General features: G+C 52.0%; 11 protein-coding genes across 11 annotated transcripts; 7 read left to right on the top strand and 4 right to left on the bottom strand.

Moving 5' to 3' along the window:
* Positions 1 to 308: 308 nt before the first annotated feature.
* On the top strand, positions 309 to 1107 carry COCCADRAFT_21431 (uncharacterized protein; the record flags this gene model as incomplete). The annotated part of the gene is made up of 3 exons (XM_007708125.1): positions 309 to 682; positions 760 to 896; positions 944 to 1107. The coding sequence occupies 3 exons, from the start codon at positions 309 to 311 to the stop codon at positions 1105 to 1107; spliced, it is 675 nt and encodes a 224-aa protein (XP_007706315.1).
* A 719-nt stretch (positions 1108 to 1826) lies between these two features.
* Positions 1827 to 2777, top strand: COCCADRAFT_110 (uncharacterized protein; the record flags this gene model as incomplete). Its single annotated transcript, XM_007708088.1, has 3 exons — positions 1827 to 2184; positions 2240 to 2709; positions 2763 to 2777. 3 exons carry the CDS (start codon positions 1827 to 1829, stop codon positions 2775 to 2777), a joined length of 843 nt encoding a protein of 280 aa, XP_007706278.1.
* Positions 2778 to 6523: 3746 nt separating this feature from the next.
* COCCADRAFT_80706 (uncharacterized protein) lies at positions 6524 to 6721 on the bottom strand (the record flags this gene model as incomplete). Its single annotated transcript, XM_007708242.1, has 1 exon — positions 6524 to 6721. One exon carries the CDS (start codon positions 6719 to 6721, stop codon positions 6524 to 6526), a length of 198 nt encoding a protein of 65 aa, XP_007706432.1.
* A 396-nt stretch (positions 6722 to 7117) lies between these two features.
* Positions 7118 to 9945, bottom strand: COCCADRAFT_31729 (uncharacterized protein; the record flags this gene model as incomplete). Its single annotated transcript, XM_007708166.1, has 4 exons — positions 7118 to 8504; positions 8550 to 8887; positions 8934 to 9421; positions 9471 to 9945. The coding sequence occupies 4 exons, from the start codon at positions 9943 to 9945 to the stop codon at positions 7118 to 7120; spliced, it is 2688 nt and encodes an 895-aa protein (XP_007706356.1).
* Positions 9946 to 12287: 2342 nt separating this feature from the next.
* Positions 12288 to 13119, top strand: COCCADRAFT_80996 (lytic polysaccharide monooxygenase; the record flags this gene model as incomplete). Its single annotated transcript, XM_007708243.1, has 3 exons — positions 12288 to 12547; positions 12601 to 12892; positions 12943 to 13119. 3 exons carry the CDS (start codon positions 12288 to 12290, stop codon positions 13117 to 13119), a joined length of 729 nt encoding a protein of 242 aa, XP_007706433.1.
* Positions 13120 to 13302: 183 nt separating this feature from the next.
* On the bottom strand, positions 13303 to 14617 carry COCCADRAFT_80522 (uncharacterized protein; the record flags this gene model as incomplete). Its single annotated transcript, XM_007708244.1, has 2 exons — positions 13303 to 14088; positions 14303 to 14617. The coding sequence occupies 2 exons, from the start codon at positions 14615 to 14617 to the stop codon at positions 13303 to 13305; spliced, it is 1101 nt and encodes a 366-aa protein (XP_007706434.1).
* An 821-nt stretch (positions 14618 to 15438) lies between these two features.
* Positions 15439 to 17209, top strand: COCCADRAFT_31732 (uncharacterized protein; the record flags this gene model as incomplete). Its single annotated transcript, XM_007708167.1, has 5 exons — positions 15439 to 15556; positions 15609 to 15839; positions 15888 to 15977; positions 16036 to 16790; positions 16850 to 17209. 5 exons carry the CDS (start codon positions 15439 to 15441, stop codon positions 17207 to 17209), a joined length of 1554 nt encoding a protein of 517 aa, XP_007706357.1.
* Positions 17210 to 18724: 1515 nt separating this feature from the next.
* COCCADRAFT_80873 (uncharacterized protein) lies at positions 18725 to 20086 on the bottom strand (the record flags this gene model as incomplete). The annotated part of the gene is made up of 5 exons (XM_007708245.1): positions 18725 to 19173; positions 19224 to 19355; positions 19438 to 19488; positions 19560 to 19995; positions 20060 to 20086. 5 exons carry the CDS (start codon positions 20084 to 20086, stop codon positions 18725 to 18727), a joined length of 1095 nt encoding a protein of 364 aa, XP_007706435.1.
* Positions 20087 to 20635: 549 nt separating this feature from the next.
* On the top strand, positions 20636 to 20785 carry COCCADRAFT_80854 (uncharacterized protein; the record flags this gene model as incomplete). The annotated part of the gene is made up of 1 exon (XM_007708246.1): positions 20636 to 20785. A coding segment is annotated over one exon (150 nt), but the record flags the coding sequence as incomplete, so codon positions are not given.
* Positions 20786 to 21183: 398 nt separating this feature from the next.
* COCCADRAFT_31734 (uncharacterized protein) lies at positions 21184 to 22985 on the top strand (the record flags this gene model as incomplete). Its single annotated transcript, XM_007708168.1, has 3 exons — positions 21184 to 21416; positions 21476 to 21617; positions 21711 to 22985. The coding sequence occupies 3 exons, from the start codon at positions 21184 to 21186 to the stop codon at positions 22983 to 22985; spliced, it is 1650 nt and encodes a 549-aa protein (XP_007706358.1).
* A 2848-nt stretch (positions 22986 to 25833) lies between these two features.
* On the top strand, positions 25834 to 27006 carry COCCADRAFT_116 (uncharacterized protein; the record flags this gene model as incomplete). The annotated part of the gene is made up of 1 exon (XM_007708089.1): positions 25834 to 27006. The coding sequence occupies one exon, from the start codon at positions 25834 to 25836 to the stop codon at positions 27004 to 27006; it is 1173 nt and encodes a 390-aa protein (XP_007706279.1).
* Between the last annotated feature and the right edge of the window lie 408 nt (positions 27007 to 27414).

Here is a 27414-nt window from a genome sequence, read left to right on the forward strand (position 1 = left end):
GTCTTGGGATGGAGCTTGCCTGACTCCGTGGTGGTGCGCCTGTGTCTCAGGATACCAAGACGATTTGACGGCTGTCTAATGGACCCGTTGGCGGCACAGAGGCTGAGGCGCAACGGTTAAGCGGGGTGGCTGGCAGGCAGGCCGTGTGTCGGGTTCGCAGACAGGACGGACATACGTTGACTATGGATATAAGACGGGAAAAGCCATGGGAGTGGGCAGCACGCAGAGTGAGTGAGTATGTACATGTGTAAGTACATAGGTACGTGTATGAGTGCGTACATGTATGTGGGCGTATATGTACACAGGGTATGGGGGTGAGCAAGGACACGAGCCGGGCGTGCACGTCTAGAGTTCTCGGTGAGTGGTTGGGCCGGAAGAAGCGGGCAACGGGCAGCGGCGTGTACAGCATAGGATGTTCCGGGGGGTTAAATGAGCATGAAAGCGCCGTCAAGCCACCGCGTCTCGTTTGCTGCTCGGCGAGGCGACCATGGCGCACTCAGCAGTCAGTCGAGGTCCCAACAGTGGCACGAGTGGATCGCGCAGAGGTTCTCGGCCTGCAATCCAATGATCCAAGGGCAAAAAGCAAAGGTGAGCGACGACAAGGAGCCAACGTCGGTAGGCGTCTAGCCAAGGGCCGTCGTGGTCGCGGTGCAGGACCGCGCGGCGCCGTACATGGCACAATGTCAGCCCTCAGGCACACGCACCCCTGTCGACCGTGGCTGTTGGTGAAACGCCACTGGCTGAACTGCCAGCCAATAGCGGCCGCGTGCCTGGCAGCAGGTGGGGCCGGCTATTCCGTCTTGGACATGGCGCTGCACCGGCGGCCCTCGCACCACAGCGCCCGGCGAGCGGTTCTGCTGGTAGTGAGGAGGATAGCAACGGCAGGGAGAAGAGCAGTAACTAACTAATGTATGTATGTGTGCTTATGTGATGGCTGCAATAGCACTGGAGGCAGATGAAGGGGGCGCCTGGCAATCTGCGGCGCCCTGCCCGAAGCGGTGTCGTGGGAGGGTGCGGGTGCGTCTGACTGCCACTGCCGGCGCGCTAGCTGCCAAGGCTGGCTCCTGCTCTCCTGGCCCGGCGGTGCCTGCCCATGCCGACTGCTGACTGGGGGCGCCCTCTCCTTGCTTTGCTTTGCTTTGCTTTGCTCTTCACTCGCGATCCACTCCTGTCAAGGCCCGAGCCTCCTCTCGTTTGTCTGCTTCACCCGTCTGTCACTTACCATCGACATACATCCACAATCGTTTGACCTGACCGCTGCCCTCTACATCTCCCACCGCCCCTTCCCCCCGACTGTTTTCCTTCCTTTTGCCTACCGCCTCAGGGGTGCATTCCACGGGGCATCCGAACCGTTTCATCGACATCTGTCCTGTCCCTACGCCCTCGGTTTCAACCTCTCAAGGACGCCGCTGGGCATCGTTGACCGAGCCTGCTTTCTTGCCTGCCTGTACCCAGTCACCCATACACATACACAGGCACCACGTCGGCTATCAACAACACCCCATTTTCCATCGCCCCGTCACCCAAGTAACCCAATCAACCCACACTCGACCCTTTCCCCCCGTTCTCACGTCGCCCAGACGCCCATCGTCCAACATCAACCGCAGCCTCGCCCCCATCTCCGTCCATCAAACCCTCGACCGCCTCATCTAGCGGCCCATCCAGGCACTGCCTACTTGAGGCCTTGCATGTGTAGACGCCCTTGCGCAAAGGCCAAAAGTGCGACACTCGCACACAAGCACCCCTACGGTCAACCGACACGCCGTTGACCGGACCGCCGAAGCACCACTTCCATCACCACAGGACCAGCCTACCAGTCCACCACCATGGTCTCCTTCAGATTCGCGTCCGCTCTCGCAGCGGCTTCCATTGTCGCCATGGCCTCTGCCGATACTGGCACCCCAACCATCAAGAACCCCATCACAACACCCACCGTCACAAAGCCCGCCAGTGCCATGACCAGCATCGGCTGCTTCGAGACTGGCCTACCACTCGAGAACCACGGCTCTTACAACTTCCAATCACCGGGCAACTGCCAACTGGTCTGTCTGCAACTCGACAAGGACGTCATGGGTTTGTCCGACGGTGAAAACTGCTGGTGTGGAGACGAAATTCCTGCCAAAGAATGGCAAGTCAAGAACGAGACATGTAGCACCACATGTTCTGGTGATGACACCACTGGCTGTAAGTCCAATGTGCAAAAAATTACCCTTGTGTGCACCATGCTAATCCCTCGCAGGTGGTGGTAAGAATCTTCTGTGGGTTGTCCTCACCGGCAACACCAGGAACCAAGTCGACTACTTTCAGCCATCATCATCATCCAGCAGCAGCTCATTAGCACCAAAGACATCGAGCACTGTGCCATCATCCACTGCCGTTGCCAGTGCCACCGCCGTTCCGGTTCAGCCACCTCCACAGGACGACAAGCCCAACACAGTCGCCATCGCAGTAGGCGTCGTTGTCGGAATACTAGGACTGGCAGCCATTCTGTTCGGTGTTTGGTTCTTGTTGCGCCGGAGACGTCAACAACAGGCTGAAGAAGACTACCGTCGCAACGCCGCCAATGTTAACTCGTTCGTTGGCAGTGGCAAGCTGCACACGAGCAATTCGTCCATGAATGACTCTCGTCTGGACCCGAGCTTCATGGACCGAAGGCAGAGCAACGGCAGTATCGCAGATAACGAAGACTACTCGAGGCGGATATTGAAGGTAAGCAAGACGTGTCAGAACGCCCTCGTGAATACATGCTAACATCACACCAGGTGACCAATGTATGAGCGCCAAAATAAGACACACTGCGCACAACGATTGCGCTCTTCACCTCAGCCCTTTCCACGGTTGGAGTCGCTGACGAACAAAACCTCAATACCCTCGATACCGCACACACCTAATCTCCTTCACCTCATGTCTCGCACTACGGTGTGCGCGACCACGCATTGACGACGAGAGTAAGAATCATCTTGCGATTTAGCCCGTTACTATTCAGTATATGACGGATACACCTTGAGCCAGAATTGAACGAGGACAGGAAAGATTTGTAGTAGCAGAGTTTTTGTCCCTCTTCGTGTTATATCCCGATCCTTTTTGTTCTTTTTTTATCCTCTTTTTTTCCTTTTCCATCTGGGCGTTCGTGGGGTGTTAGATACCGGGCAATTGAAATGGGCAACTTTACAAACTTAACATTTGGCGCACATACATTGCGGGCACCAAGGTCCCTCCCTTATATTTTGTTCTTTGTTATACCGGACGGTAATCTTACGTCCACCACATTCCTTACCCCCCCAATCACCATTTCAAGGACATTAGTTTCTGTCCTGCCGCTCCTTTGTATCCCAAAAAATCAGCAAAAACCTAAAATCTCAAAACAGGCACGCCCACGTGCGCTGTCACCATGTAGTAGTAGCCGATCCAACAGGCGCCCAATAGTCTACTCTATCGTCTCGGCCAATACAAAAAATTCAAATCAACAGCAGGTCCTGTGGAACAGCAACATCATGGAGTGAAATATATGTGGTATGTGGATAGCTACGATTGGATACAGAGCGAGTACGGTGACTTTATTGATTACGTAGATTAGCCATTGGTGTGTCATAACACCAGTCACAAGACCGTATTCTGTTTACGAAACCCTTCTTTGACCCCTCTCGTATTCTTGCTCCCCACGCGTCTTTTTCTCTGCCTCCCTCCCAACTTCCAATAGAGTCCATCAGACCCGAACGCCGGGTCCACCCCCCCAATAGACAAGGCCGAGCCAGGAAAGAGGAACAGGGGGTAGAGTAAAAGCAAAAAGAAAGCCAAGGATTAAGACTTTCAGCTTTATGGGGTGGCTATGGGAAAGAAGGCAGAAAGGGAAACGCGGTTGGGGTTAGGTACACATACACGCACGCACGCACATGAAAAGTCGTCGTCATCAACCCGTCTTACTGTACCTGAACTATTGACATGCATGTATCCCTACAACGTACACACTACCGTAATTTGTCCCCATCTTTTTTTTCCTTGTCCGTTTCCCCATGTTTGTCCTCTCTCCCTCTCTGTCTCCTTTTTTTTGACATTTTCTAAAGATAAAAATAGTGAAAAATCGATAAGATCAACATTTCTATTGCCCTGGTTCGCTTGGTTCTTATAGTATAGGGAATCTTGATAATGTTAAAAGTAGATATACATCGGGTATTAACCCGGGACTAGTAACTAAGATGATGATGATGATGATGATGATGATGATGATGCGCGCGGCGTTGTTTTTTCGCGCGCGTTCGTGCGTGTGTTCCCTTTTTTGTTGGTTCTTTGGGACTTGGTAGTTGGGCCGTTTGGGAGAAGAAGGGGTGGGAAACAGATTTACTACCCACGTGTGTTGTTAGCCTTGGGCTGGGGGAGGCTAAGGGCAAGACTTTCGGGGTTATGCGTTGAGCAGGTGCTTGGGGCTGTGTGCGTGCGCGCAAACGCGTATGTGAGGCTTAAACTTGGGGAGAGTTACGACTTTGGGAAGGTGGTTTGGGGTTAGAGGGTACGTGGACATGGGTTGCGCATGACGTTGTTTGAGGCGGAGGAAGGGAGGGGGATTTTTCTCGGTCTTGGTCTTTTTGGCTTGGTGAGAAGGTGTAGAGTAGTAAGGTGCGAACAAACAATACGAGGGAAAAACGCAGGTTACTGGTGAGGAATGAGTTTGGGGGAGGGGAATGGGTTTGGTGGGCGCGAGATGGTGTCAAGGGGTGTGAGATCAAACGACCGTGGTTACCGGGCCTTTTGTTCCCGTTTCTTACATGTCATCATTGGGTGAAGGGCAGGGCTAGATGGTTGGTAATCTTTTCCTCTTCATCCTCCCTTTCAATCTTGGTGACATCTTCCGCCAATCACTAACTTTGTGTTGCACTCTCTGTCTCTCCCCTGTCGCCGGCTTTTTCTCGCTCAGCCCTGAGCATATCATTCGCATCTACCATGGTTCATTGCGACATGAACTTGTTTCGTCATTGTCACTTGATTACCCCGTTTCAACCCCAACCCACTCACCTCTCCTACCACATAGTAGAAACAATCCAAACCATATCCCACGAAACAGGGTGAATCCAGTCGGGAAGCCCATCCTTAGTATCCCACAAGTACACCACCCCATAATTGCGTGACACCACGCCCTTTCTCGCTCCCTCCACACAAACATCTAATCTCCCCCCCCCCTCAAAAAACAAAGAATCCAGACCCTCCAATCATCCACCCTACTTTCGCAAAAAATTCCTTACACAGCAACTACCCTCTCTCCCATCACCCCATCCAAAAGCCGCGCACAGCATACATAAAGGTCTACGTAACCACCCCCACCACCCCAGTAGTCTAGTAGTGGCTGTGCAGAAAACACCGCACTAAAACACACCTACTAGCGCCTCACATGGGCCAGCCCCAGCTACTCTTTTCCTGTCCTAACTGAACATAAGAGGGGATGTGATGAAAACAACTATTTTATTCCCAAGAGATCGAGACACCCACTGTAATTCTCGCTACAAGGGAAATAAAGGATAGCTTACTTAGTGCAATGTTTCGCCACACACACACACACACGTGAGAATAAATCGGTGGTTGTGCGGAGATTAACACTGGGGAATTCTGTTTTGGCTACTAGACCAGGGGCGATATGCTATTGTGGCTTTTTGTGCTACCAAGTAAGTAACTGTGCAACGTAACAAGTAAGCTTTAAGCAGTGGTGGCTGGTTCAATGAGATACCACTTACTATATGTAGCAGTAACTATGGGTTATGGCTTGTCGAGTTTTACTTACTAGAAACCCACATGGGGTTGGGGGTTGGGGGTTGAGAGGTAGAATAGAAGCATAGTTAGTTTGCAAACGAGGCTGCAAAACCCTTACTCTCTCTCTCGCACACACACATAGACTCTCTCCTATCTCGTACTTTGGAACAAATCACAAAAAAAAGGGGTGGCGTGAGGCGCAGGCGGTGGCAGCTGCAGCCTTACCGATACTGCACTACTATGCATACCGCATCGTTTTCTCCTTATACACAACTTCGCTCATGTACATTAGTACGGACGTTACGGAATTCCGTTTTTTTTCTTCGCACACGCACACGCACGGTACAATTCTAACATGCACAAAACATACGTTTCTTTCCTATCAATCGAAAGGGGCCTTGTGGCATCGGTGCTTACTGCGTAGTTATACTTTTTTTTTCCCTTCTTGTTTCTACAGATTCAGACTCGGATTCGCCTTTCCTCTTTGTTCGTAACCCCCCCCCCCCCCACAAGCAATGGGTTTCATCTTGCGCTTCTAGAACAACATGGTCGTCACACACACCCCACCCCTATGACGATGATGGTGAAGGAAGACGATGAGAGATCTGAGTAATGGCGCATAGCAAACATTGCGGGTGAATTAATATAAGTTGCGTTTACCGAAGCCGAACACGAAATGGCTTGTGTTACAGAAAGTGCAAGGTTTTTTGCGGGTAACTTTTCCTTTTCCTTTCTTTTTTCCCTTTTTGGGTTATGTGTTTCATGAGGCGGGGGTTGGATTGATTCAGTATGCTAGATGGGTTCTTAACGCATGATTTTTTGCGTGACTCTTGGATAATATCTCCGTTGCAACCTGAAGTTTGAAACTCCGCTTTGTGTTACCGTCCGTTGGGGTATTGACTCTCGAACTTGTAGTTGGAAAGAATTGACGCATCCAAGTTTCAAGCATACTCATTCTTGAGTCAGAAGGGCCTGTATACATTCTTACACGGGGGTCTGTAAATGACTTGTAGTAATGCACATGAAAACCAACGAATGATTCAATTCCAAAACAAAGACATACAAAGCTATCTAGAGGGGGAATATCGCATAGGGTATCAATGGCACGAGGAGAGCGGAAGAAGAAAAGTCCGCAACGAGCGTGTAAAGCTCTCGCTCAGAAACGAGAAAAAGGTATCACAAAAACAAGGTTGCCCACAGAAAAGACCGCCTGGGTGTATCCCATACCCATACCCTTGGCCATAAGCCTCCAGTCCCAAAACCATTCCCAGCCTTGTACCATATACCTGTAGTCCCAATCGTGTATTTCGTCATCCATAACCCAGTCAATATACTCATATACATGATACAATCAGTCGTATCCTAACGATATCCTAAGCTACTGCGTTGTTGCAATACCATTAGGTACCCTTGGGGTGATTGTGGCATCACTGATACTGGTCCTCGGATACTGGCCCGGAACATGAAGATCGCTAACACTGAAGTCGGTGCCTGTCCGCTTGACCATTCCAGGCTGTACCATCTCCTCAGCAGTGTCTACCAGCTCAACAGGAACAGGGCCGCCATTGACAGTCTTGCCAGAGGTAGGGGCGGCGCCTACCTCAGACTCGCCTAAAAAAGACGACGTAGTGACTGGTGTTTCAGCACCGTTGGTTTGCTGAGGATGGGTCTGATTGTCCATGATGGGAGCAACGATTGGTGCAGATGTTGGTTGCACATTGGGCGCAACGTAACCGGTATCATCGATTTGATCAGGCCTGATCTCACCAGAGTATTGCTCATGGACGTGGGCAGAATGATCTTGTGAATAATTCATGGTCTGAGACTGACCGTTCAATTCTTGCTGTCGAGCTTCTGCGTGTTGCTGGGCCAGTTGTTTCTTCCGGTATGCTTCATTTGCTAGGGCTACAGTCGCTGCTCCTCCAGCGGCGGGTGCAATCCAGTTACCATAGTTGTTACTATCGTGACGTTGAAGGGGCTGGTCGTTTTCAGGGTAGATTGGATAGTGGCTCTCAGATTGGATAGGTTGAACAGGATAGTCGTGGGCTGCAGGTGCATACGATTGCTGGGCAGTGTATGGATTTTCGTACGTATGATGTGATTGTTGTTGGTCTGGCTGGGCATACTGCGCGTGCTGCATAGGCTCAAGGGGCTGGTGTGCTGATTCGTGCCCGAGATACATGGGGTGCATTTCTTGTGGTGGTCCTCCAGATGCAGTTGTTAAATCATAATTGACCTCCGAACTTCCACTAGATGGCGAAAGGGGCGCTTGTAAGTTACGGTTGACCATTAAATCAGACGGAAATCGCCCACCTGGAGAAGGTCGTGTAGGTCGCGTCGAGGACTGGTCCCTGGCTTGATCTTTCAATGACTGGTTGGCGGAAAATGGAACGGCGTCTGCCTCGTCTTCCTCGAGACCGCCGTCGGAGCTGGCCGAGCGGGCGCTGCCAGCGCTGGTGCTCCTAACACTTGCGTGTCGGCGAACAAAAGCGTTGCGCTCTTCGCCACTCTTCTCTGTCAAGGCCTTGATATCTTCAAACCAGGCCACCATCGTATCGTAAGTCTCGGCCCGGAATACCCAAGTATGGCCACGGTGCATGGATCCAGCTTGACGGCCTTTGATAACGAACTTGTGGGAGGAACTTCCGGGCTGGGAACGAGAACCAAGCTTCTGGTCTGGCAGATACAAGGACATGACTGGAGGCTGAGTGTAGATGCGATCGGCAGATTTGAATTCGTGGAGATGGGTTGGCGACAAGACATACCTGTGCTTGTTAGGGGGGTCATGTTGAAGGAAAGAAGTTACTTACCAGCCTGGGGTGTATGATTTGAGGTACTTGCTCTTTCTCTCGAGCATACCAGCCCTAACCTCTGTGGTGGCTGGGTGGTATTTGCCGGGATACTGGATGTCCCCGAGTTTACGCAATGGTAGATCGGGGTCGACAAAGTGGGGATCGCTTCTCACAAACTTGCTCCATTCGAGGTCACGGGGCATGGCAATTGGGCCATTCCGCAGTCTTTCAACCGTGTTGTACTGCTCATCCGCCTCGCGCTTCAAAATGCTGGCCAGAGCGTTATAGGCCTTTTGAATTTCGCCAACGACAATCGACTCGAGTTCGCGACCAGAGTTTTCAATGTTAAGGTATGCCTGTCTTGGTTAGCTAGGTATAGTTTATGCAGGTGCAGCCACTCACCCTGTGTAGGTAGTTCTCCTCGTCAATCTGCCTCTCGACCTGTCGCTCGACGCCCAAGCGGACGACATATGGATCACCCTTGCCAGCAGCAGCTGTAGGGTCTGCCTCAGCTGTTGCGAGAGCCTCCTCAAGTGCTGTCACACATTTTCTGGTGATTTCCTTTTCCTTCTCCACATTGTTTTTGAAGTCTCCTGAAAGAGACTTGATTTCCTTGATCTTTTGCGCCAGGTCGGCGCGGAGACTACTGAGTTGGTTGATGACGTCTGTCTCCACGTCCCGGGCCTTGTTGGCTTCAGCAATTGCCTGCTTGTGGAAATCGCGGAGGATGCGGTTGGCGTCGTTTAAGCCTCCCTCGGTGAGGAGCACAGAGGGCGCATTGGTGTTGTTGATTACGTTTGAGACTTTGAGGAGTGACTTGGCTCGGTGTTCGTAGGAAGCAGCGACCTCTCGGAAATAGGTAATGAGGTCTTTTAGGAACTTGCGCCAGGCTGTGACATGTTAGTGAGTAGTTCAACCATGGGCCAAATGACAACATACCTTGAAAGCGCTCTGCTAGGATTTCGGTAGGTGAGCCTTTGGTAGGGACGGGTGTGTAGAAGACACTATTCTCGCGATCGTAGCCACGTTCCTGGTCGTCGATGGCCACGCCACGAATGCTGCCAGCGTGCAAGGACTTTCTGCTTCCACTGCGCTTGAGACTGCCACTCCTCTTTACGGAGCCCTTCTTCTTCAAGGTACCACCGCGTGAAGGCGTGAGGCCTTGGTTCAGGGTAGAGGAGCGCGAGGAGGAGCGCGGGTGCATGTCGCCGTCAATGACTGAAGTGCCCCGAGTGGGCGCGTCGAAGTCTTCCTCGAACCTGCCGAGGCGAGAGCGATCATAGTGCGTTGCTGGTGGAGAGGATGCAAAGTCATTGGTGCCAGTGCCGTATCCTCTGCTGAGGTAGGCTGGATCGTCGACCTGTGGCACGGCTTGGTAGGAGGCCGAGGGCGTCACTGGTCGCTGCATGGCCATGTCGGATAGTTGACAGGGCGGCAGGCTTGGGATGTGATGGTAGTGAAGGCAAGCGGGCAGCGGGGGTGGACCCTGGCTGATATACGGACGGAGGAAAGGGTTCACAGCAATAGAGAGAACAAGTGCCGCGCGGGTTCTGTGGCTGGTGGTGACGTACAGGGTCGTGCCAAGGGAGGCGGCGGGGAGGCCAGGGCGGAGATTGCGTGGGGCGCCAACGGGAACAAAGTCGAATCGAGGGGACGGGAGTGTTGATGTACAGTGTAGATCCGCATGCAGGTGCGTCAATGTTGGGCAAAAATGGACGCACGCGCCAGGTGAATGATTGTGTCGAGGAGCTACTTGCACTGAGTGTCAGGGACAGGCAGCAAAGGGGTATAAGGCCTGGCGACGGGCGGCTTTGTGGCAGCGCAAGGAGGCATTCAAGGTCTCTGAGTGATGTAATGCACGACACACGAGCGTCATCGTCATTGCGCAGATGCGACAAGCCAGCCAAATCTGCCCGACTCGAGCCTTAGTCTGTGGCGCTGCTCTCTTCCTCTGGCCTATCACCATGGCTGGTCGAGCCCGTCCGGTTGCGCAGTCTTCCGAGTCGCCACACATTTGCTTGCAGCACCACTGCCAACAACGCATTGCATATATATACATGTGTACAAGATACATAGTGATCGAGGTCGTTGCCTGGCCAACTGAGCATTCGTCGCACCCCGGAGTGAGTGTGCTGTAAATGCACCTGTATCGACACCTACAGGCTGTATGTGTGTACGCATGTCTGTACGTATGTAAATCCTCTCTGCTCAAACACGTGGAGACGAAGCGGGGGTGAGAAGAAAATCTGCCGAACGTGCCGGTCCAGGACGGAGTTGCAGTTGCAGTTGCAGTTGGAGACATGCTTCTGCAGATCAGAGCGAATACGGCCATGACTATGCCAAATACACGCCTCTTGCTAACTCTGTCCAGGTGTCCCGTCGGCGTGCTGCAATCCGCGTGTACCTTGGAAGACCCCTTTGCCCCAATGCTACCCTAAACCCAAGTGCCATCGCTAGTCGAAGCAACCAAGAAACCCGAGCATTAGACCCGTTCCAGTGTCGTCATCTATCAATCCACCAAGATGACCACTGCTCCACACGCTGCAGGTCAAGATTGCGTGCAGTTGAACCTGCAAGGCAAACCCCGTGACTTGCTCGGTATATACCTACACATCTAGTATGTAATCGGGTAGGAATAGCTGCAGCAAATGCAGCATGGCCAGTGCTTCGTGCTCGAATGTACCATTTGCAATTTCCGCCCCTTTGATTGGCCAGCACAGAAGAAATACACCTGCAATGCATCTCGCCTAGTGTCCTCCACCATACCAGCATGGAACCGCTAATCGTCCAAGGAAAAGCATATCAAACACCTTCCACTTCCGGCCCCCAACTCTCTACCACGCACCGCTCCCAAACAAGACGTTGCACATCATGTCCGACTACCTTGCAAACGACGGCGGTTGCACACTCCCTTATATGCCCATCAGGAAATTGTCTCCCTTCTCGCTTATACCACCTTTCGCTTCGCCACCTGCACTTGGACATGGCATACCGCCTCCGGATTGCATGGGGACTTAGTTTGTATGCAAACGAGATTGGCGAAGTACTCGCCGCGGAGCCGGCTCAACAAGTTGTGTTCCGTCTCATGAGTAGTATACACAACTACCCCTATCTGCATTTAAACATGTACATCTAACCAGAAGAAGAAGAACTAAACCCCAACGCTCATTCGCAGTCAAAACAACACCATCCCACCCACTGTTTTCCTGAATAGTAAACATCAAAGAAAGAGTACCATGCACAAGTCATGGCACATGGCTGCTTCCAGAAACCGGTCATGAGGTCTCGCTCACGGGCCTTTGTCGCGGATATATATTAACCGACAGCACACAAATGCCACTGCCAAGCAATGCTTGCCGGGTGCTTGATTACACGGCGCATTTATTTCGAAACGCCATATATCGGCGCCTAGGCACACTCGTCCATCTGCTCCACTTGATTAAATGCCATGTCCCTAATTGGGAGGTTGGTGACTGCCGCCGCCGGAACTACCGTGAAAGAAAGCCTGGAGTGCATGCCAACTCCTGCACGCCATTTCGCTCTTGTTCCCATGTGGCGTGAATAGATTGTAGCCCAGCGATTGACGTAGACAACGGCAAGGCTTGGCCTCACAGTCCTGAACTGGGCACTATCTTATGTATCATAGCAACCATGAACAACTGACTATATAAGAGATGGGCAAGACGATAGAATAAGGCACCTCACCTTGTCTTACCACTCATTCACTACCACTACACCTTCATCCACTCTTTCAACATGAAGTTCTTCGCCACTGCCATTGCTCTGCTGCCCGCTCTTGGGTCAGCCCACACCATTGCCCAGCGTGTCCGCGTCAACGGTCAGGACTTTGGTCTAGGCAACGGTATTCGTGTTGCCTCGTCCAACAACCCCATCACCAACGTCAACGATGGTGCCATGGCCTGCAACACCGGTGTCTCTTCTTCCAGCAAGGTCATTGATGTCAAGGGCGGTGACAGGGTTGGTGTTCAGTGGGGCCATGTCGTTGGAGGAGCCCAGTACGTTTTTGTAATACTACACTCTAGACTGATCCATTACTAACCCCCAACAGAGGTGCCAACGACCCAGACCACCCCATTGCCAAGTCGCACAAGGGTCCTGCCATCTTCTACATGGCAAAGGTCTCCAACGCAGCCAGTGCCTCCCCCTCTGGCCTACAATGGTTCAAGGTCGCCGAGGATGGTCTTGAAGGTACTACCTGGGGAGTTGACCGCATGATCTCCAACAACGGATGGACCGAGTTCACCGTGCCATCCTGCATTGCTTCAGGCCAGTACCTCGTGCGAGCTGAGCTGATTGCGCTCCACAGCGCTAGCTCTGTTGGCGGTGCACAGTTCTACATTGTAAGAAATTGAGACTATATGCAACTAAACCTTTACTAACATTTTCACAGGGATGTGCTCAAGTCAACGTTTCAGCCTCAGGATCAAAGACTGGAACCACTGTCAGCTTCCCTGGCGCCTACCGGGCCGACGATGCCGGTATCAAGGTAAGCATCTACAACTCTCAAGGTCAGCCCACTGGCAACGGTCAATACAAGATCCCCGGCCCAGCCAAGCTTCAGTGCTAGAGAGGGGTAGCTATGGCGGAGGGCTTGTAGTATAGGAGGCATCAAGTCAAGGCAGTACAACAAGGGCGTTTCTCTTCTCAACACCTCATTTATCCATACTTTGTTAGCCAAATGAAACATTACTTTGTGCACCACCAATAAACCCCCTTCCCTTTCTCTCTCTCTCTCTCTCTCTCTCTCTCTCTAACTAGAAACATCAACAACAATCTTCCCCCGAACCCTTCCCCCCACCATTTCCCCCTTAACCCTCTCCCACGCCTCCTCATACATCCCCTCATCCAAAATCCCCTTGACAACATCCTGCACCACAACTCTCACCTCCCCCCTCTCCACCAACCCAGCCACCTGCTCCAAACACTCACTCTTATCCCACAACATGACACTCGCATATCGCGGCCCCACCAACCACCCCCTGAGAAACCTCAGCACCTGCCTCGGATGCGTAAAATACGTCAACGGGCCCCCCACAACGGTCCTCTCCGTCTTATCCCCCACAATCGTAACATACGCCCCTTCTCTCCTCAGCAAGCCCGTCCAATACGCAAACACATCCGTGCCACCCACGCAATCGACGTACAAGTCGTAGCCTGCACCTTCTTTTTCTACGCTTTCAAGGAGCGCCTCGCGAATGTTTTGGGACGTGTAGTCGAGTACGGTGTCGGCGCCGAGGGAGCGTACGAAAGAGGCGTTGCGTGAGGAGCAGATGGCCGTGATGTGGCTGGCGTGCAGCCGCTTGGCGAGTTGCACGCAGAGGGTGCCGACGCCACCGCTTGCACCCGAGATGATGATGCGGTAGGGGTGGGTGGGTGTGCGGGGGGTGGAGGGGAGCCAGGAGAGGCAGGCGTAGGCGGTTAGGGCGACGAGGGGGATGGCGGATGCCGAGGAGTGGGGGAGGGATGGTGGTTTTTTGGCGAGAGGGGAGGTGGAGGGGGAGAGGAGGAGGTAGTGGGTGAATGTTCCTTCTGCAGTCTTTTTTGGGGGGGTTGAAAGGTTAGTTGAGGGTTGTGAAGTGTAGGTTATATTTTTTTTCTTCTTATTGTCTCGTAATGGGAAAGAAGGACAAGGATATGAGAGTGTAGTCTATGTTTTTTTTTCGAGAAAGGTGGTTTAGAAATAAGAAGTGGATGTTTGTTTGTTTGTTTGTTTTTTAAAAAAAGCGGAATCAAAAGAGAGAAGAACATACAAGGTTATTATACAATCCAAACACCTCATCCCCAGCCTCCCACTTCCCTTGCTTCTTCACCTCTTCACCCACCGCAACAATCACACCCGAATAGTCCCTCCCTATTCCTTTCTCCTTTTTTCCAGTCAGCCAGCCTAAAAGAGGGCTACTCCAAACTTGTATGTCGACGGGATTTATAGCTGCGGCATGGACTTTTATCAAGACTTCGTTGGGAGACGGGATGGGGACGGGTGTGTGGGTTAGGTGGGGAGGAGAGCAAGGAGTAGTGTATGTTAGGGATGTGTTTGATTCTGGGAGGGAAGAGTTTGGTGGCATTGTTGGGTATGTTTGTACGGCGATTCGTATGCGCTGGGTTGTGCAATAGGGCAGTGTTGGGTTCTGAGTTGTGTTTGAGAAAGACTATATGCGTGTGTACGTTTCAGCGGTCCAGAAATTGTGACATATTTTTCACTGTGAGATGAGATGAATACGGTTTGTATGTACAGTCGCCTTTTATTCTTACAGGAAGTTTCGGAGGCGGGGAAGTAAGTTGAGGAGCGGCCTCGGTACATGTACCTTGCATGTATATCGGCTATACGAGTCATGGGCATACTGGTGTGTAGTCTTACTGAATCGTCTGTGAATTGCCCATCCAACACGCCTGGAAGACGGTGCTTGTGGATTACTGGAATTTGCAACAAACATACCTCCAGGGATATGTACTTGTGGATCTATCATTTTGTATGCATTCTGGGACATAAATTTGCACCCGTTTTTCTCGTCTGTAGGGTGCCAACGGCCTTGAATGATGGATCAAGAATTCCCAATCCATGGTAAAGACGTGTTACAAGCGAGCACGACGCTGCGAATATCGAATAAAATACAGACGCTATCAAATCTATGACCTTTCTTGGAGAAGGAGGTTTCGAGTGTGGTAATCGGAATCGGAATGAGTGGTCAAGGTCCCGAGAGATGCGCTAGTGACGCATCTCGTACTTGACGCGATTGGTACCATGCAGGTCCGCCTCCCGCAACCCCAGAAATACCCCCTCCCACGTTGCGCACCGCGACGGCTGGCTAGACCTATACCTTGCGCTTCCAGCATGTGGGAGTAGAGGCGCACACACTCGATTCTACATTGCTTCCAAGTCGGCACCATGGACACGATAGCAGTCGCCCCCAAGGCGTCGGCGCTGGCGTCGCCCAAGATTGTTAAGAATGCTAAGGGCAACATTGTGCCCAGTAGCCAGATGGCGCATATCGAGTATGGCTGTGGTAAGACCGCTGCTTCATCACGCACATCCAGACGGCGCTGACGACCAGCCAGAGCATATGGGCGAAATGTTCGAGAACGCGCGCAAGCAGACGCTCCAGCACTACCGGGCCATCCTCCAGAACATCCACGAGAAGCCGAGTATAATAGCCCAGACATATAATGCGACGTCGGATTCGAAACCCATCGTCTCACTCAGGCCATTGTTTCTGTGCTTGCAATGCCCCAACATCATGACCGAGGCCGACCGCGACCTACATTTTGAGACCAAGTCGCACTGCTTCTGTAGGTACCACATTGTGCGCGGGATGCGCAAAGGCTAACGCGCAGCAGCGGTTGAATCGCGCGATGGTAATGTATACTGCGGTAACTGTCAGGACTTTATATATGACGAGGCGCTGGAGATTCTGAGGCTACAGAAGGGTGCGCATATCATCATGATACGGCTTGAAGCAACACCAGTCGGCTGACGACATTACAGGGAAGAAGCGAAAATACGAAGATACGACTACGACCGAGGACCACAAGCTCGTCATCAGCAACTCGACCTTTCTCCCCTGCCGAGCGATAGGCCTGCGCGGTCTCTACAACATGGGCCAGACATGCTTCATGAGTGTCATCCTACAGACTCTCGTCCACAATCCTTTTATACGCAACTTCTACCTCTCCGAAGGGCATAAGCAAACAGACTGTGAGAAGGAGTCGTGCGTGAGCTGCGCGCTCGACGAAATGTTTGTCGAGTTCCATTCGGCCGAGAAGACGGAGGGCTTTGGCGCTGTCAGCATGCTCATGGGAAGCTGGCTAGCCGGAGAGGCTCTTGCAGGTTATCAACAGCAAGACGCCCACGAGTACATGCAGTTTATACTCAACACCCTGCATCTTGCAAACGATGGATCAACAGACGATTCGGAGGATTGCAAATGCATTATACACCAGACGTTCTGTGGGAAGCTGTCAAGCACAGTAACATGCGACAGCTGCCGAAATGTTACCACAGCACAGGATCCCTACATGGACCTTAGTCTTGACGTACGGATCCAGAGCAAGAAGCGAAAGATGAACGTCGAAAAGGGTGAAGAAACGCCTTTGGATCTCCGCGACTGTCTCGAGCGCTTTACCGCAAAAGAGAAACTCGGTTCAGCAGAATACACATGTAGGAATTGTGACAGCCCGCAAAACGCCACCAAGCAACTTAGCATCAAGCGATTACCACCAGTGCTATCCATCCACCTCAAGGTACCGTCACCCGAATCCTTCGAACCCTCTTTGTACAATAAACTAACATACAATTCCAGCGTTTCGAGCATACCAAATCCACATCGTCCAAGATTGAAACACCCGTTCGCTTCCCAGTCAAGCTAGATATCTATCCTTACACCGCTGCCCATAAGGCCGCCCTGCGTGCGGCAAAGGCGTCCGGTATCCCCGTTACAAATTACAACATCAACAGCCCTGCCAACGCTCTCGTCTACGAGCTCAGCAGCGTCATTGTGCACAAGGGCAAGATGGACTCTGGGCACTATATCAGCTACAGCCGCGAAGGAAGCGATTGGTTCATGTTTGACGATAGCAAGGTTGTGCTTGTCAGTGAGGCAGAGGTTCTCGCTGCCGAGGCTTATTTGCTGTTCTACATGGTTGGAGGACTCGAGGTCTGAAGGAATCCGTTATCTTTTTTTTCCTGGCTGATTTCGGTTTTCTTTTTCTTCCTTTCTCGGGCCTTTTATTTGTCTCGTGTTTTCTGTATCGGGTGGGAGGGTATAGTACGCATATTCTGGGCGTTTGATGGGCCTGAACCTGGCGTATTCGGGAGAAATAGCGCCCTTGTCCTTTCCTTTTCTCCTCATATTATGGCTTGTTCAATTCATTCTTGTTCATGAAATCTTCATTGTGCTGTCGTCTATCGTTTGGATCTTACCGCATCTCCATCACCCATCAATCACACCCAACTCACAACATCTTCCCACGCTCCAACACTCTATCCGACAAACCACGACGCCGCATATCGGGCGCTCCCCCCCCCCCGTTTCAAGCAAAGCATGTAACCAAATAAAAAAAAACCGGAACCCTCCCCCACCACCTTGGGTTACTTCCACACCGCAAGCGTGCAAACGACGAATCCTTCTCGGTGTTTCTTACGGCCTTGGAACTCGATCGCATAATCAAGTCGTCGGTGCCCCCGAAGCGATAAGGATCATCTCCCTTGACTCCCAAATAATAAAAAAAACTATCCTTTAAAGGCAAATCGAAACAGCCCAAAAAAGGGAAGTAAAGTATTTCCCCAAGTAGGTAAAAGCTGAATATACCTTGTGTGTTGTAGAAAGAAAATCAATCATTTGCAAAAGTGATTTGTCGGATAGTGAGTGTGTGGTCTTTTTTTGCCTGAAAGCAGCTCTTACTTGCTACGCACGTACATCGTTTTTTTTCTGGGGGGGGGGGGCGCAAATCAACCGGCTGATCCTTTCTCACATCATATCCAACAATCGCGAAAAAAAAGGTATCATCATTTACATATTAAGAACACTGCTTATCTCACACAGACACACAAATTTAAACCCAGCAAACCCACTTCCTTCAAAAATTCGCATGTTATTCATGAACAGCCTCTTTCAGCCTCCGCGGTTAGTATTAGACCTCCCCGGGAATAACGCCGAAGCGGAAGGGGGGGGGAGGGTCGCGGGCGGCGGTTATGGGAAAGACCTGCGTCTTGGGTAAAGGCCCTTTTTCTTCTTCTCGTCTTTCCCCCTTCTTTAAATCCGTTGATAAAAACTCCACTTATGCAACTGCACCTCGGAAAGGAAGCCGAGGAAGGATTCAGATTTCATGCATTTCGGGGGGATCAAAAGGAGCCGGATTTCAGCCTTATTTTGTTCTATTTTGCTTTCGTTTTAGGCAAAGTTGAGGCAATTAGGATTCTAATACTATTCTAAAGCGGGGGTTGTCGTCCCTTATCGGTGTGCCCATCGGTGTGATATCCCGGATAGGCGTTAATTTGTAACATTAGATAGGCAAAGAGAGGCCGTTTGGGTTCGTATAAGAAGGGGAGTCAGGCCCTGCCTGATGTCCCTCTTCCACTCATCCAGCCTGCATCATTTCTCTTTTCTTTTGCAACGTTCAACATGATTATTAACTTTTAATCCCTTGCTATGAGGGAGGCGGCGTAACGTGTTTTTTCAAGCAAATGGACTCTTAACGTTTGGACTACTGCTATCGTGTCTTCCTTCCTCAAACATGGTCTCGATTTGCGTATTCACGCGAATACCTTTTACTGCCGTTCCTGCCGTCCCTGTCTCGGCAGCATTCAGGCTTTCGTTGGAGAAGAGCGAATCTTCGGAGCCGTTGGCGCGAGTGTGAGATTGCAGACCGCCGGTGCTGCTGGTTTGATGGCTGCTGTTCATCTTTGATGAATGGAGCCGGTTCTCGCTAGCCTTGCGCCGCGCAGACGAGAGCTCGTAGTGCCGACCGCCATAGCCGCTTGAGCTGCCTTTTGTGGTGTTGGTCCCGAGAAGGGTAGAGCGTAGGGCGGGAAGGCACGTCGCTATGATGGCAATGGCGGTTTCAATCATGGAGACCGTGCACGTCAACATTGTTTCGTTGCGCTTAGAGTAGTAGGCACGGATGCCTGTGATACCCGTTAGCAAAGTTTAGGTACGGCCAAGACAGACGACTTACAACTAGCGATGACAACAAGAAATCCAAGCGCAAAGATGGCGGCCACACCAAGCTTTTGCTTGAGTTTCATCTGCAGTCGGGATACCATTGTAATGGGAAGGGCGATGATGATTACGTCAGTGAAGATGTTAACTGCCGTGCATATCAGCCCTGTCACAAAAAAAGAAACTAACGCAAGAGTCATGGGGAAACAGGGGCATCTGCGTCAACTTACAAAAAATGGTAATCCAGTAGTTGATCTCTGCAGCTCGTGGATTACATTGATCTACACAGGGTCAGCCCAAGTTCACTCTACAAATAGCATACGTGTGGGGAAAGAAAAGGTGTTTGACGCACATGCTGGGTTATTAGACCATCGCTTATCGTGTGGATAGCATTGGAAGAGGATATCGAAGAAGATGATGAGATATGTGACGGCCAAACCACCCAGCGCAACATTATACACAGTGACAAGTCGCGATCCTGGCGCGGCAAGACTCTTGTAGAAGAAGACGAGGGCGAACTTGATGGCCCAGAGAGAGGTAACGTAGAGTGTTGATCCAGGGATAATCATCTGCATTATGCCTTTGAAGTTCTCTGGCGATATTGATGGGATCTGACTAAGACCTAGGTTCCACATGTGTTGTTGGATGGCGAGGTCCCCGATGAGACACAGCAACGAGAGTACAACGAGGTAGTCGTCGATGCCGAACCTGCCGACTCTCTTCCATCGCGTCCACATACGCAGAGCGACAAAAGGAACCGTGGATATCGTACAAATATACCATGACACCTACGACATCGTCAAGCGTTGGACGTGGAGATTGAAAGGGGTGAAGAGGGGGGAGAGGACTTACCACCTGGCCATGTTCTTGGGAAACCATGGCGCACTTCTCCGTTTTTTTTCGCACACCGACTTGGACCGACCTGGACCGGTGAAGGCTTATGGCTGTCAAACTTGACAGGTCCACACACACTCCTAGACCTCTTTAGCAGCGAATTGAGGCGAGTGTTCTATGAGTGCAAGGCGCGAACGAGGGTGACTGCGACGAACAGCGGGGACGTGACGCGAACAGCGCCGATCTTTAAGGATACCTCCACAGATAAACCCCTAAGATGCCTCATATGACAGAGGTGCCCTGAGAAGATCATTAAGGACGGGTTGTTGCAAAGTGCTAACTTGATTGCGCAAGTGCAAGGGCGCGGATGCCGACAATTCTTACGCGGGAAGTCGGCGTCCAGCGAGTGGCCAGATGGTTAATGCAGGCGAGGAAATCGACTAGGAGATGGCAATGGTCAAACAGACATGATGGGCTCATCCTGGTCGTTGTGGCGAGTCACCTGTTCGCTCGTGCAATTGACGATTCAGATGGCTATGGCAAAGCTACCCTATTTTTTCTCTCCTACGGCGGGTGGCCTGACAAAAACTTTATCGACAGTGCCGCATTCTCAGGGACCTAGGGCGACGGCGCGCAAAGATGCAGAGGTCGGGACGTGGTAGACCCGAGCATCCGTGGTGGTTTGTGGCGATGCCACGGCTAAGAGCCGAACATGGCGTTGTCGAGCATGGCAGTGTCGAGTAGCGAAGTGGGTGTGGAAAGCATGAGCTCGGAGTCTAGCGCTTCTAGTCCTTAGACCGGATCGATAAGGCGGGGGTCGCGATTGGTAGGATTCGCTTAGTCCGGCCAGAACGATGGAACCTGAGTCGGCCCCGTCCATGGGCCCACTCAGGACCTGCATCAACGGAGATGAAAAGACTCTTCTACGAGGGCCCCATTAAACTATTGCCTGGCAAGACTTCGGCATTTTGGCAGTGACATGGTCCTTCTTACAATTGGCGGTAAGATTCGAGTCCCTCCAACTTGGTCCCGCCAGCATGGTGCCCTAAGTATATAGCCATGTGGACGCCCGAACAAGATCTGCACCCACCACCCAAACTCTATAGTTCCCTCCTTCAGCCATCCTCCCTGTGTCCTGCATCATGAGGGTCCCGTCTTCTCTTATCGGTGGCCTACAGAGCCTCTCGCTTGTTGGCGTCCTTGGTCAGGCCGCTGTGGTAGGCGCTAACCCACTCCCGCCCAAGGCCGCAAGGGCGGTTGTCGCAGACGGTGTAGCGTCCCTCCAGGACGGAAGCGTTAAGGGCTTTACCGATTCCAATGGCAATTCCGTCTTTCTTGGAATCCCATTTGCTGCAACTACCGGAGGACAGAACCGGTACGTAATACCCTGCTGCCACGTGCGTCTGACCCGTGTGTACTGACTCTCCTCTGCAGATGGAAGGCTCCTCAAGATGCAAGGAGACTGAAGAAGGGCGAGGTGCTCAATGCCACAAAGTACGGGCCAACATGCCCGCAAGCAATTACCACCACAACGTGGTCCCAGCAAGGCGAGGATTGCCTGAACCTCAACATCTGGGTGCCATCTACACAAGCCCAGGCAAAACGTGGGCCTCCACCTCCCCCTTGTGCTTGTCATCCTCGACCTAACCCACCTCCAGGAGGACCTCAGGCACCACCACCACCGCCATCAGCAGATGGCAGTTCTGGTCTTCCTGTCTTTGTGTACATGTATGGCGGCGCCATGGTGACAGGATCCAGCAGCAACCCCCAACTCGTCGGCAGCAATTTTGCCAACAAAGGTGTTATCTTTGTTAGCTTTAACACACGTGAAAGCCTGTGGGCCTACCCTAATTCGGCCGAACTGGCGGGAGGCAATGAGTCGCAAAACTTTGGCATCCTGGATGTTGACAAGGCCTTGCAATGGGTCCGTGACAACATTGCCCAGTTTGGTGGCAACCCCGACCATGTTGTCTTCGGAGGTCACTCCTCTGGCTCTGTACAGGTCGATCATTACCTATGGAACCACCCTGATACTTGGCTTGCCGGTGCGGTTCAGATGGCGGCCAACGCAAAGTCGGGTCCGGCTGTGGCACCTACCAACCAAGCCCTTGATATCGTCGCAAAGGAAGTCAACTGCCCTGTTGGTGCGGGTCAGCTTGACTGTCTCCGCAAGGTCGACATGTACGCTTTCCAAACTGCTGGCTTCAACTCTACCTACAACACGTACTTTACTCCAGTGGTCGACGAGAAGACCCGCTACCAGGACTACGAGGCTCGCTTCGCAGCCGGCAAATATGCGTCTCATGTTCCTCTCCTGACAGGTAACTCTGACAAGGAGGGAGCTGTATTCAGTTTAGTTTATGGTGGAGAGAACACCGACTTTTCCAAGTGGATCAACACATTCGATGCCGATGTTGCCAACATCCCAGATGAGGTCCTTTTGAATGCATACAACGCTGCAGACTTCAGCAGTGTCTCGGCAATGAGCGGCGCCCAGTACGGCGACGCGCGCTTCTTCTGCCCCGTCGACTACCTCGTTGATGTGCGTAGCCAGAAGCAGGATACCTGGATCTACCGCTTCTTTGGCGACTATGCCAACATCCTTCCTCTGCCCGTCTCCCCACCCACCCACGGTGCTGAAATTCCATTCTTCTTCGGCGGCAATGATGCCTTTACTGGTGTCGAGAACGTGACCGCAGAGGAGCAGGCCCTCGCCGACTTCCAGAACGACTGGTTTGTAAACTTTATCAAGAACCCCAAGGCCGGTCCTGGATGGGCCAAGGCCTCTCCCAAGAGTGGTGCCATTGGAAAGTTGGGCGTACCAGGAAACGAGCTCGAAATCGAGGTTGGCAACACTGCTGATTTCAACGCAAGGTGCCAGAGTGTGTATAAGCCGTACTTGCCGTTGTATCCTGTTGTCCAGAGCGTATCTGGCAGCAACTAGACATGATTGATGAAGTAAATAGACTACAATATCATACGTAACTAATTATAATATTATAACAACGACGCAAGCGCATCAAACTTGGAGACCATGAAGATTGAGTCTATTGCAGTGATGGGTTGCTGAGATTAGCCCAGGAGACGTATGTGATGAAATCTTTTTGACCTAGAATGTTGTTGAATATGGATGTTCCAAAGCTTCGGACTCGGGCTGCTGACGTTAGGCTAGCAGATAATCTGCAATCGCACGGCGCACCGTTTTTTGGCAGTCCTACCAGTCGAGCGGCAACAGCAGTGGCGCGGGGGCGGCCCCGTCTATGCCGACACTACGGTAGCTTTTTGCTCAGGGTTGCAATTGCCACACCACCGGGGTGTGTCTGGAACGACATGAGAACCAATGCGATTGTGCTTGCCGCATTACTTTGGATGTCACATGTGAAACTTGCACGTGTGCACATGTACAGCCCCATAGTCGACGTGGAGATGTCAAGGAAATCAAGGGTCCAAAGGTGTAAGTAGTGTAGCGCTAGAAGGGCGGCAGATGTGGGAAAAGATGGATTGCTGATGGGGGCAGGTCGAGCGAACAGCGCGGGGACAGCCACTCGTCTTGGCGTTGAACGCTCCCTCTAAAAATGCAGACGGGGCAGACGGGGCAGACGGGGCAGACGGGGCAAGGGGGGTAACGCCTTCCATTATGCAAGGCTGATCGGCAGCTCCTTGAACGGTGAGAATTATGTAATATCGCGGTTGGATCGGTCGTATCTCACTTTGCCTGCACCTGCGCGACTTTAGATCAAAGGGGGGTGGCACATGGAAACCTTGTTGCCGCCCCCGCGCGCTAGTTCGAGGGGTGTCGAGTTTGAGCTTGTGCCTTTTGCCGCATGCCTGTGAAGACAGTTGGCAGTGTTGGTGTTGTTGTTTATTTGCAAGAGCGTTGCCTGAAAACTGAGGGTTTCACCTCGTCCTGTCCCGCGTTTCTCAGGCCGCCCGTCGGTGTAGATACTGTGTACGTATGCAATGCCTTTTTGATGGAATTGATCCCCGCGCTTTGCGGGCCTCAACCGGGGACAGTGCCTCGTACTTGACTGCTAGCTTGGTGGTTGATTGGACGGCGCTGTTGGCTTGTCGCGTCGCCTTTTGCTGCGCGCTAAGTACTGCCTACACTGTGCATATGGTCATTTCGCTACAAAGAGGAGCATGCCGAGAATGCAATAGAATCGTCAAGGCTGTATGTCAAGTCAGCGAACCAAAACCGCCGACTGACAGCTGGAGCACGACAAGGTACGCCCCGGCCCTGGCAGCGACAGTGAGTCTGAGTGCCAACATGCGGATCAACATTCGGCCCGCAATGCCGCCTAACAGGCTTGGCGCACCTGTGCCACTACCACCGCCATTTGTTTCTCGCAAGGACCTGCTAGACTTCGCCTCTTTGTTGGCTAGCACACACGCCTCCAGCCAGGCTGGGCACACAATTCCAACATGTCCTCGTCCTGCGGCTTCTGCATCACCTACCCCATCTACTGTGCTATTTAAGATTAGTAGGCTTTGCGATCGAGATGCCTCTACACATGCCGCCAAAGAGGTCTAGCCTTGCGCCCCTTTGTGGTCCATGGGAAGACCCCGTCGCCAAAGTGGTAGGTCAGTGACCCATGCGGAGCCTCATCTCAGCTCCTCGACGCCTCTGTACAATTGCTTCTTTTTTCTACGCATCCTGCAAACGCCCACATTCTTATTTCACCCGTTTTGATAGGCGATCGTCTGGATCCAGTGGATGCAAACTCGGGTCCGCCAAACGCATGGGCTGACCCACGCGGCACTCGCGTCTTCACATTGCACGCTGCACGCCTAAGCCCTCGCAACGTCTTTTCTTCTGCCGCCTGCCTGCAATCGTCCTCTGTACCTAAACACCATGCCCACAGCTCATGGCCGCCAACGTACTCACCAAAACGACCTGTCGCAACCCCGGACCGTATACGATCGACTCCAGGACCACCGTCAGCTAGTCTGGTTGCCATGTGCCGTCACCTCCCTCTTAACCACACGCCATCTCCTAGTCGAGGCAAATCTGCATTATCCTTTGCAGCTGTACATCTGCCAGATTATCGCCACTGCCCTTCTCGCTTTCGTCTCACACCTATGGCGGAAAAATGATCAAGAGTGCAGCAGCGAGCAAGACCAACCGAGACGACCAATCCAAGCCTCACTTTTGGTGGTAGCTTCACACGCCTTGCAAGCAGTAGCAGCGCTATGCATAACCCAAGCGGTATTGCACACTTCAAACCTGCCCCTGCTTTGCATGGTGGCAGTAAGTTTACTCCATCTTGCTGCAACCCGCATTATGCTAATATGGCTAGACGATTGCATTCTTCGTTGAGGGGTTGATATTGCACGTGTTCAGTTACACATCCCGCTCAGGCGTAGATGCGCTACGTTTGGGCATCCACCTCTTGGCTTGTACCGGAATTCTGTCGGTAGAGTATCGCCTCATGGTGCCAAGCTTGATAACATCAATCTTAGCCATGCTCTTGCTTGGCTTGGCGAGTGCGTTGAGGAAGTTGGCCTCGAAGCATTATCCAGGGGTTTCGCTTAGCCAAAGCACGGATGCCATTTGGTTTGTTACTATGGGGATTCTAATAACAGTATTTTGCGCACTCAGCGGTTGGCCCGACGAGCATAGAAATCCGCTTGACAGGGAGAACTTGCTGTTGCGTACGTTGAATGCCTTTTCAACTGGAGCAGCGCTATTGATAGGAGGGTCGGTGTTGTTTCCTATAGAGACAATCGGTGATGGTCGATCATCCGGCTACACCGCATCGCAACGCGTGAGCGATGTGTTCACACAGCTAACAATGACAGCCATCATTGGCTGTTTTACTACTCTTTCGCTGCGCCGTTCCTACTCCAGTTGGTATCAACTGTGCTTCTACTTCCTTGCAGTCCTGTGCATCTGTGGCCATGAAGTCTACAGGTCAAGTTGGAAGCAAGCAAGGCAATCGAAAGATCCCCATGGAAGCTACGATATGGTCCCGTGCGAGCCCAGAACTCGATCAGACGATAGCGAGGAGGCCGGAGAAGCAGATACGCTAGCGAGCCGTCCAGATTACAGCCACGGCTTCCGCTCGTCTTTCAGCAGCATCATATTAGTCATGATATGGACTGCGTATGTAAGCTTTAACTTTGGACAACGCCAATACCCACGCATCGAGCCTCGATTGGATCTCAAGTACGAGGCAAATAGCCCTTTGGAGGTTGTTATCAGCATGTACAAGGAGCGGACAGAAGACGTGGCCTCGCTTATATCGAAGCTACATAGCATGCCGCAAATGTCGCAAGCTCTTGTTACAATTTATCTCAAGGATGGCCAGGCAGACGAAGAGAAGGTCAAGCAGGAAACAAAGGCGCACAACGTCGTCAAGCTTCCAAACGTGGGAAGAGAAGCCGAGACGTACCTCAACCATATCGTCAACCGCTGGGACAAGCTTGCAGAGCGTACTATCTTCCTTCAAGCCGACATTCACAACCCACGAGAGTTTTATCCCTTTTTCCAACGGTATTTCCGCGCAAACCAAACTGGTTTCCTCAACCTGGGATGGGCAGGCAATGTTTGTCATAGTGACGACTGTGGCGATAAACAGGGCTGGCAGGATGAGACATCGCTGTTTCCAGAGATTCAATCAAGGATCGACCACTCGGTGCGCGATGGTGTGCTGCTCAGCTACAAGGGCCAGTTCGTTGCTACCGCTGCGCGAATTCGCGGCATTGACAAAGCAATATACGACGATCTCTGGAAGCTTCTTGTCGACGAGAAGAGCTGGGCGCACAGTGAGCCCTATCTGCAGGACCGAGAAGATGCCATGAGCAAGCCTTGGTTCGGATATACAATGGAGCGGATATGGAATGTCCTGTTCCAATGCTCAGACATGGACGTTGCATGGAAATGCCCTACGCTGCTGAGCGGTTGGAGACCTGGTGGCAGCATTGCCGACTGCCAATGTTTCGATACCGAGCTGGTCGAATCATGAAATGTGCTATGAGGCCTTTGTTCGTCTCTTTGTTTTTTCCTTTGTTATGATGCCCCCCTTAGATCATGAACGGCGCAAGCATGTCGCTTTTGTCTCCCGCCCTGGAGCCGCCGCTATTTAGTTAATTTTAGACGGCCGTCGACAAGATCAAATACAGACTATTTTTAATGGATGCGAAAAGAAAAAGAGCAACTACCGGTTTAGTCGCCCACGCACATGCCAGAAGGGAGCCTTTTACTTTTGGCTTTGGGACGGGCAACATGTGGGCATTCCGCGTGCGTGGAACGACAAGCCGATATGGTTTTCCGGACGTGTTTGAGAATGTGAAACCTGGAGGATTGACGGACGCAGGAGGTTCTGAAGCGCCAAGGTGAAACGTGTCACAGCAGCACAGCAGCAGCGCAGCAG

Source organism: Bipolaris zeicola, assembly GCF_000523435.1.
Source record: "Bipolaris zeicola 26-R-13 unplaced genomic scaffold scaffold_0, whole genome shotgun sequence".
Classification (NCBI taxonomy): Eukaryota; Fungi; Ascomycota; class Dothideomycetes; order Pleosporales; family Pleosporaceae; genus Bipolaris; species Bipolaris zeicola.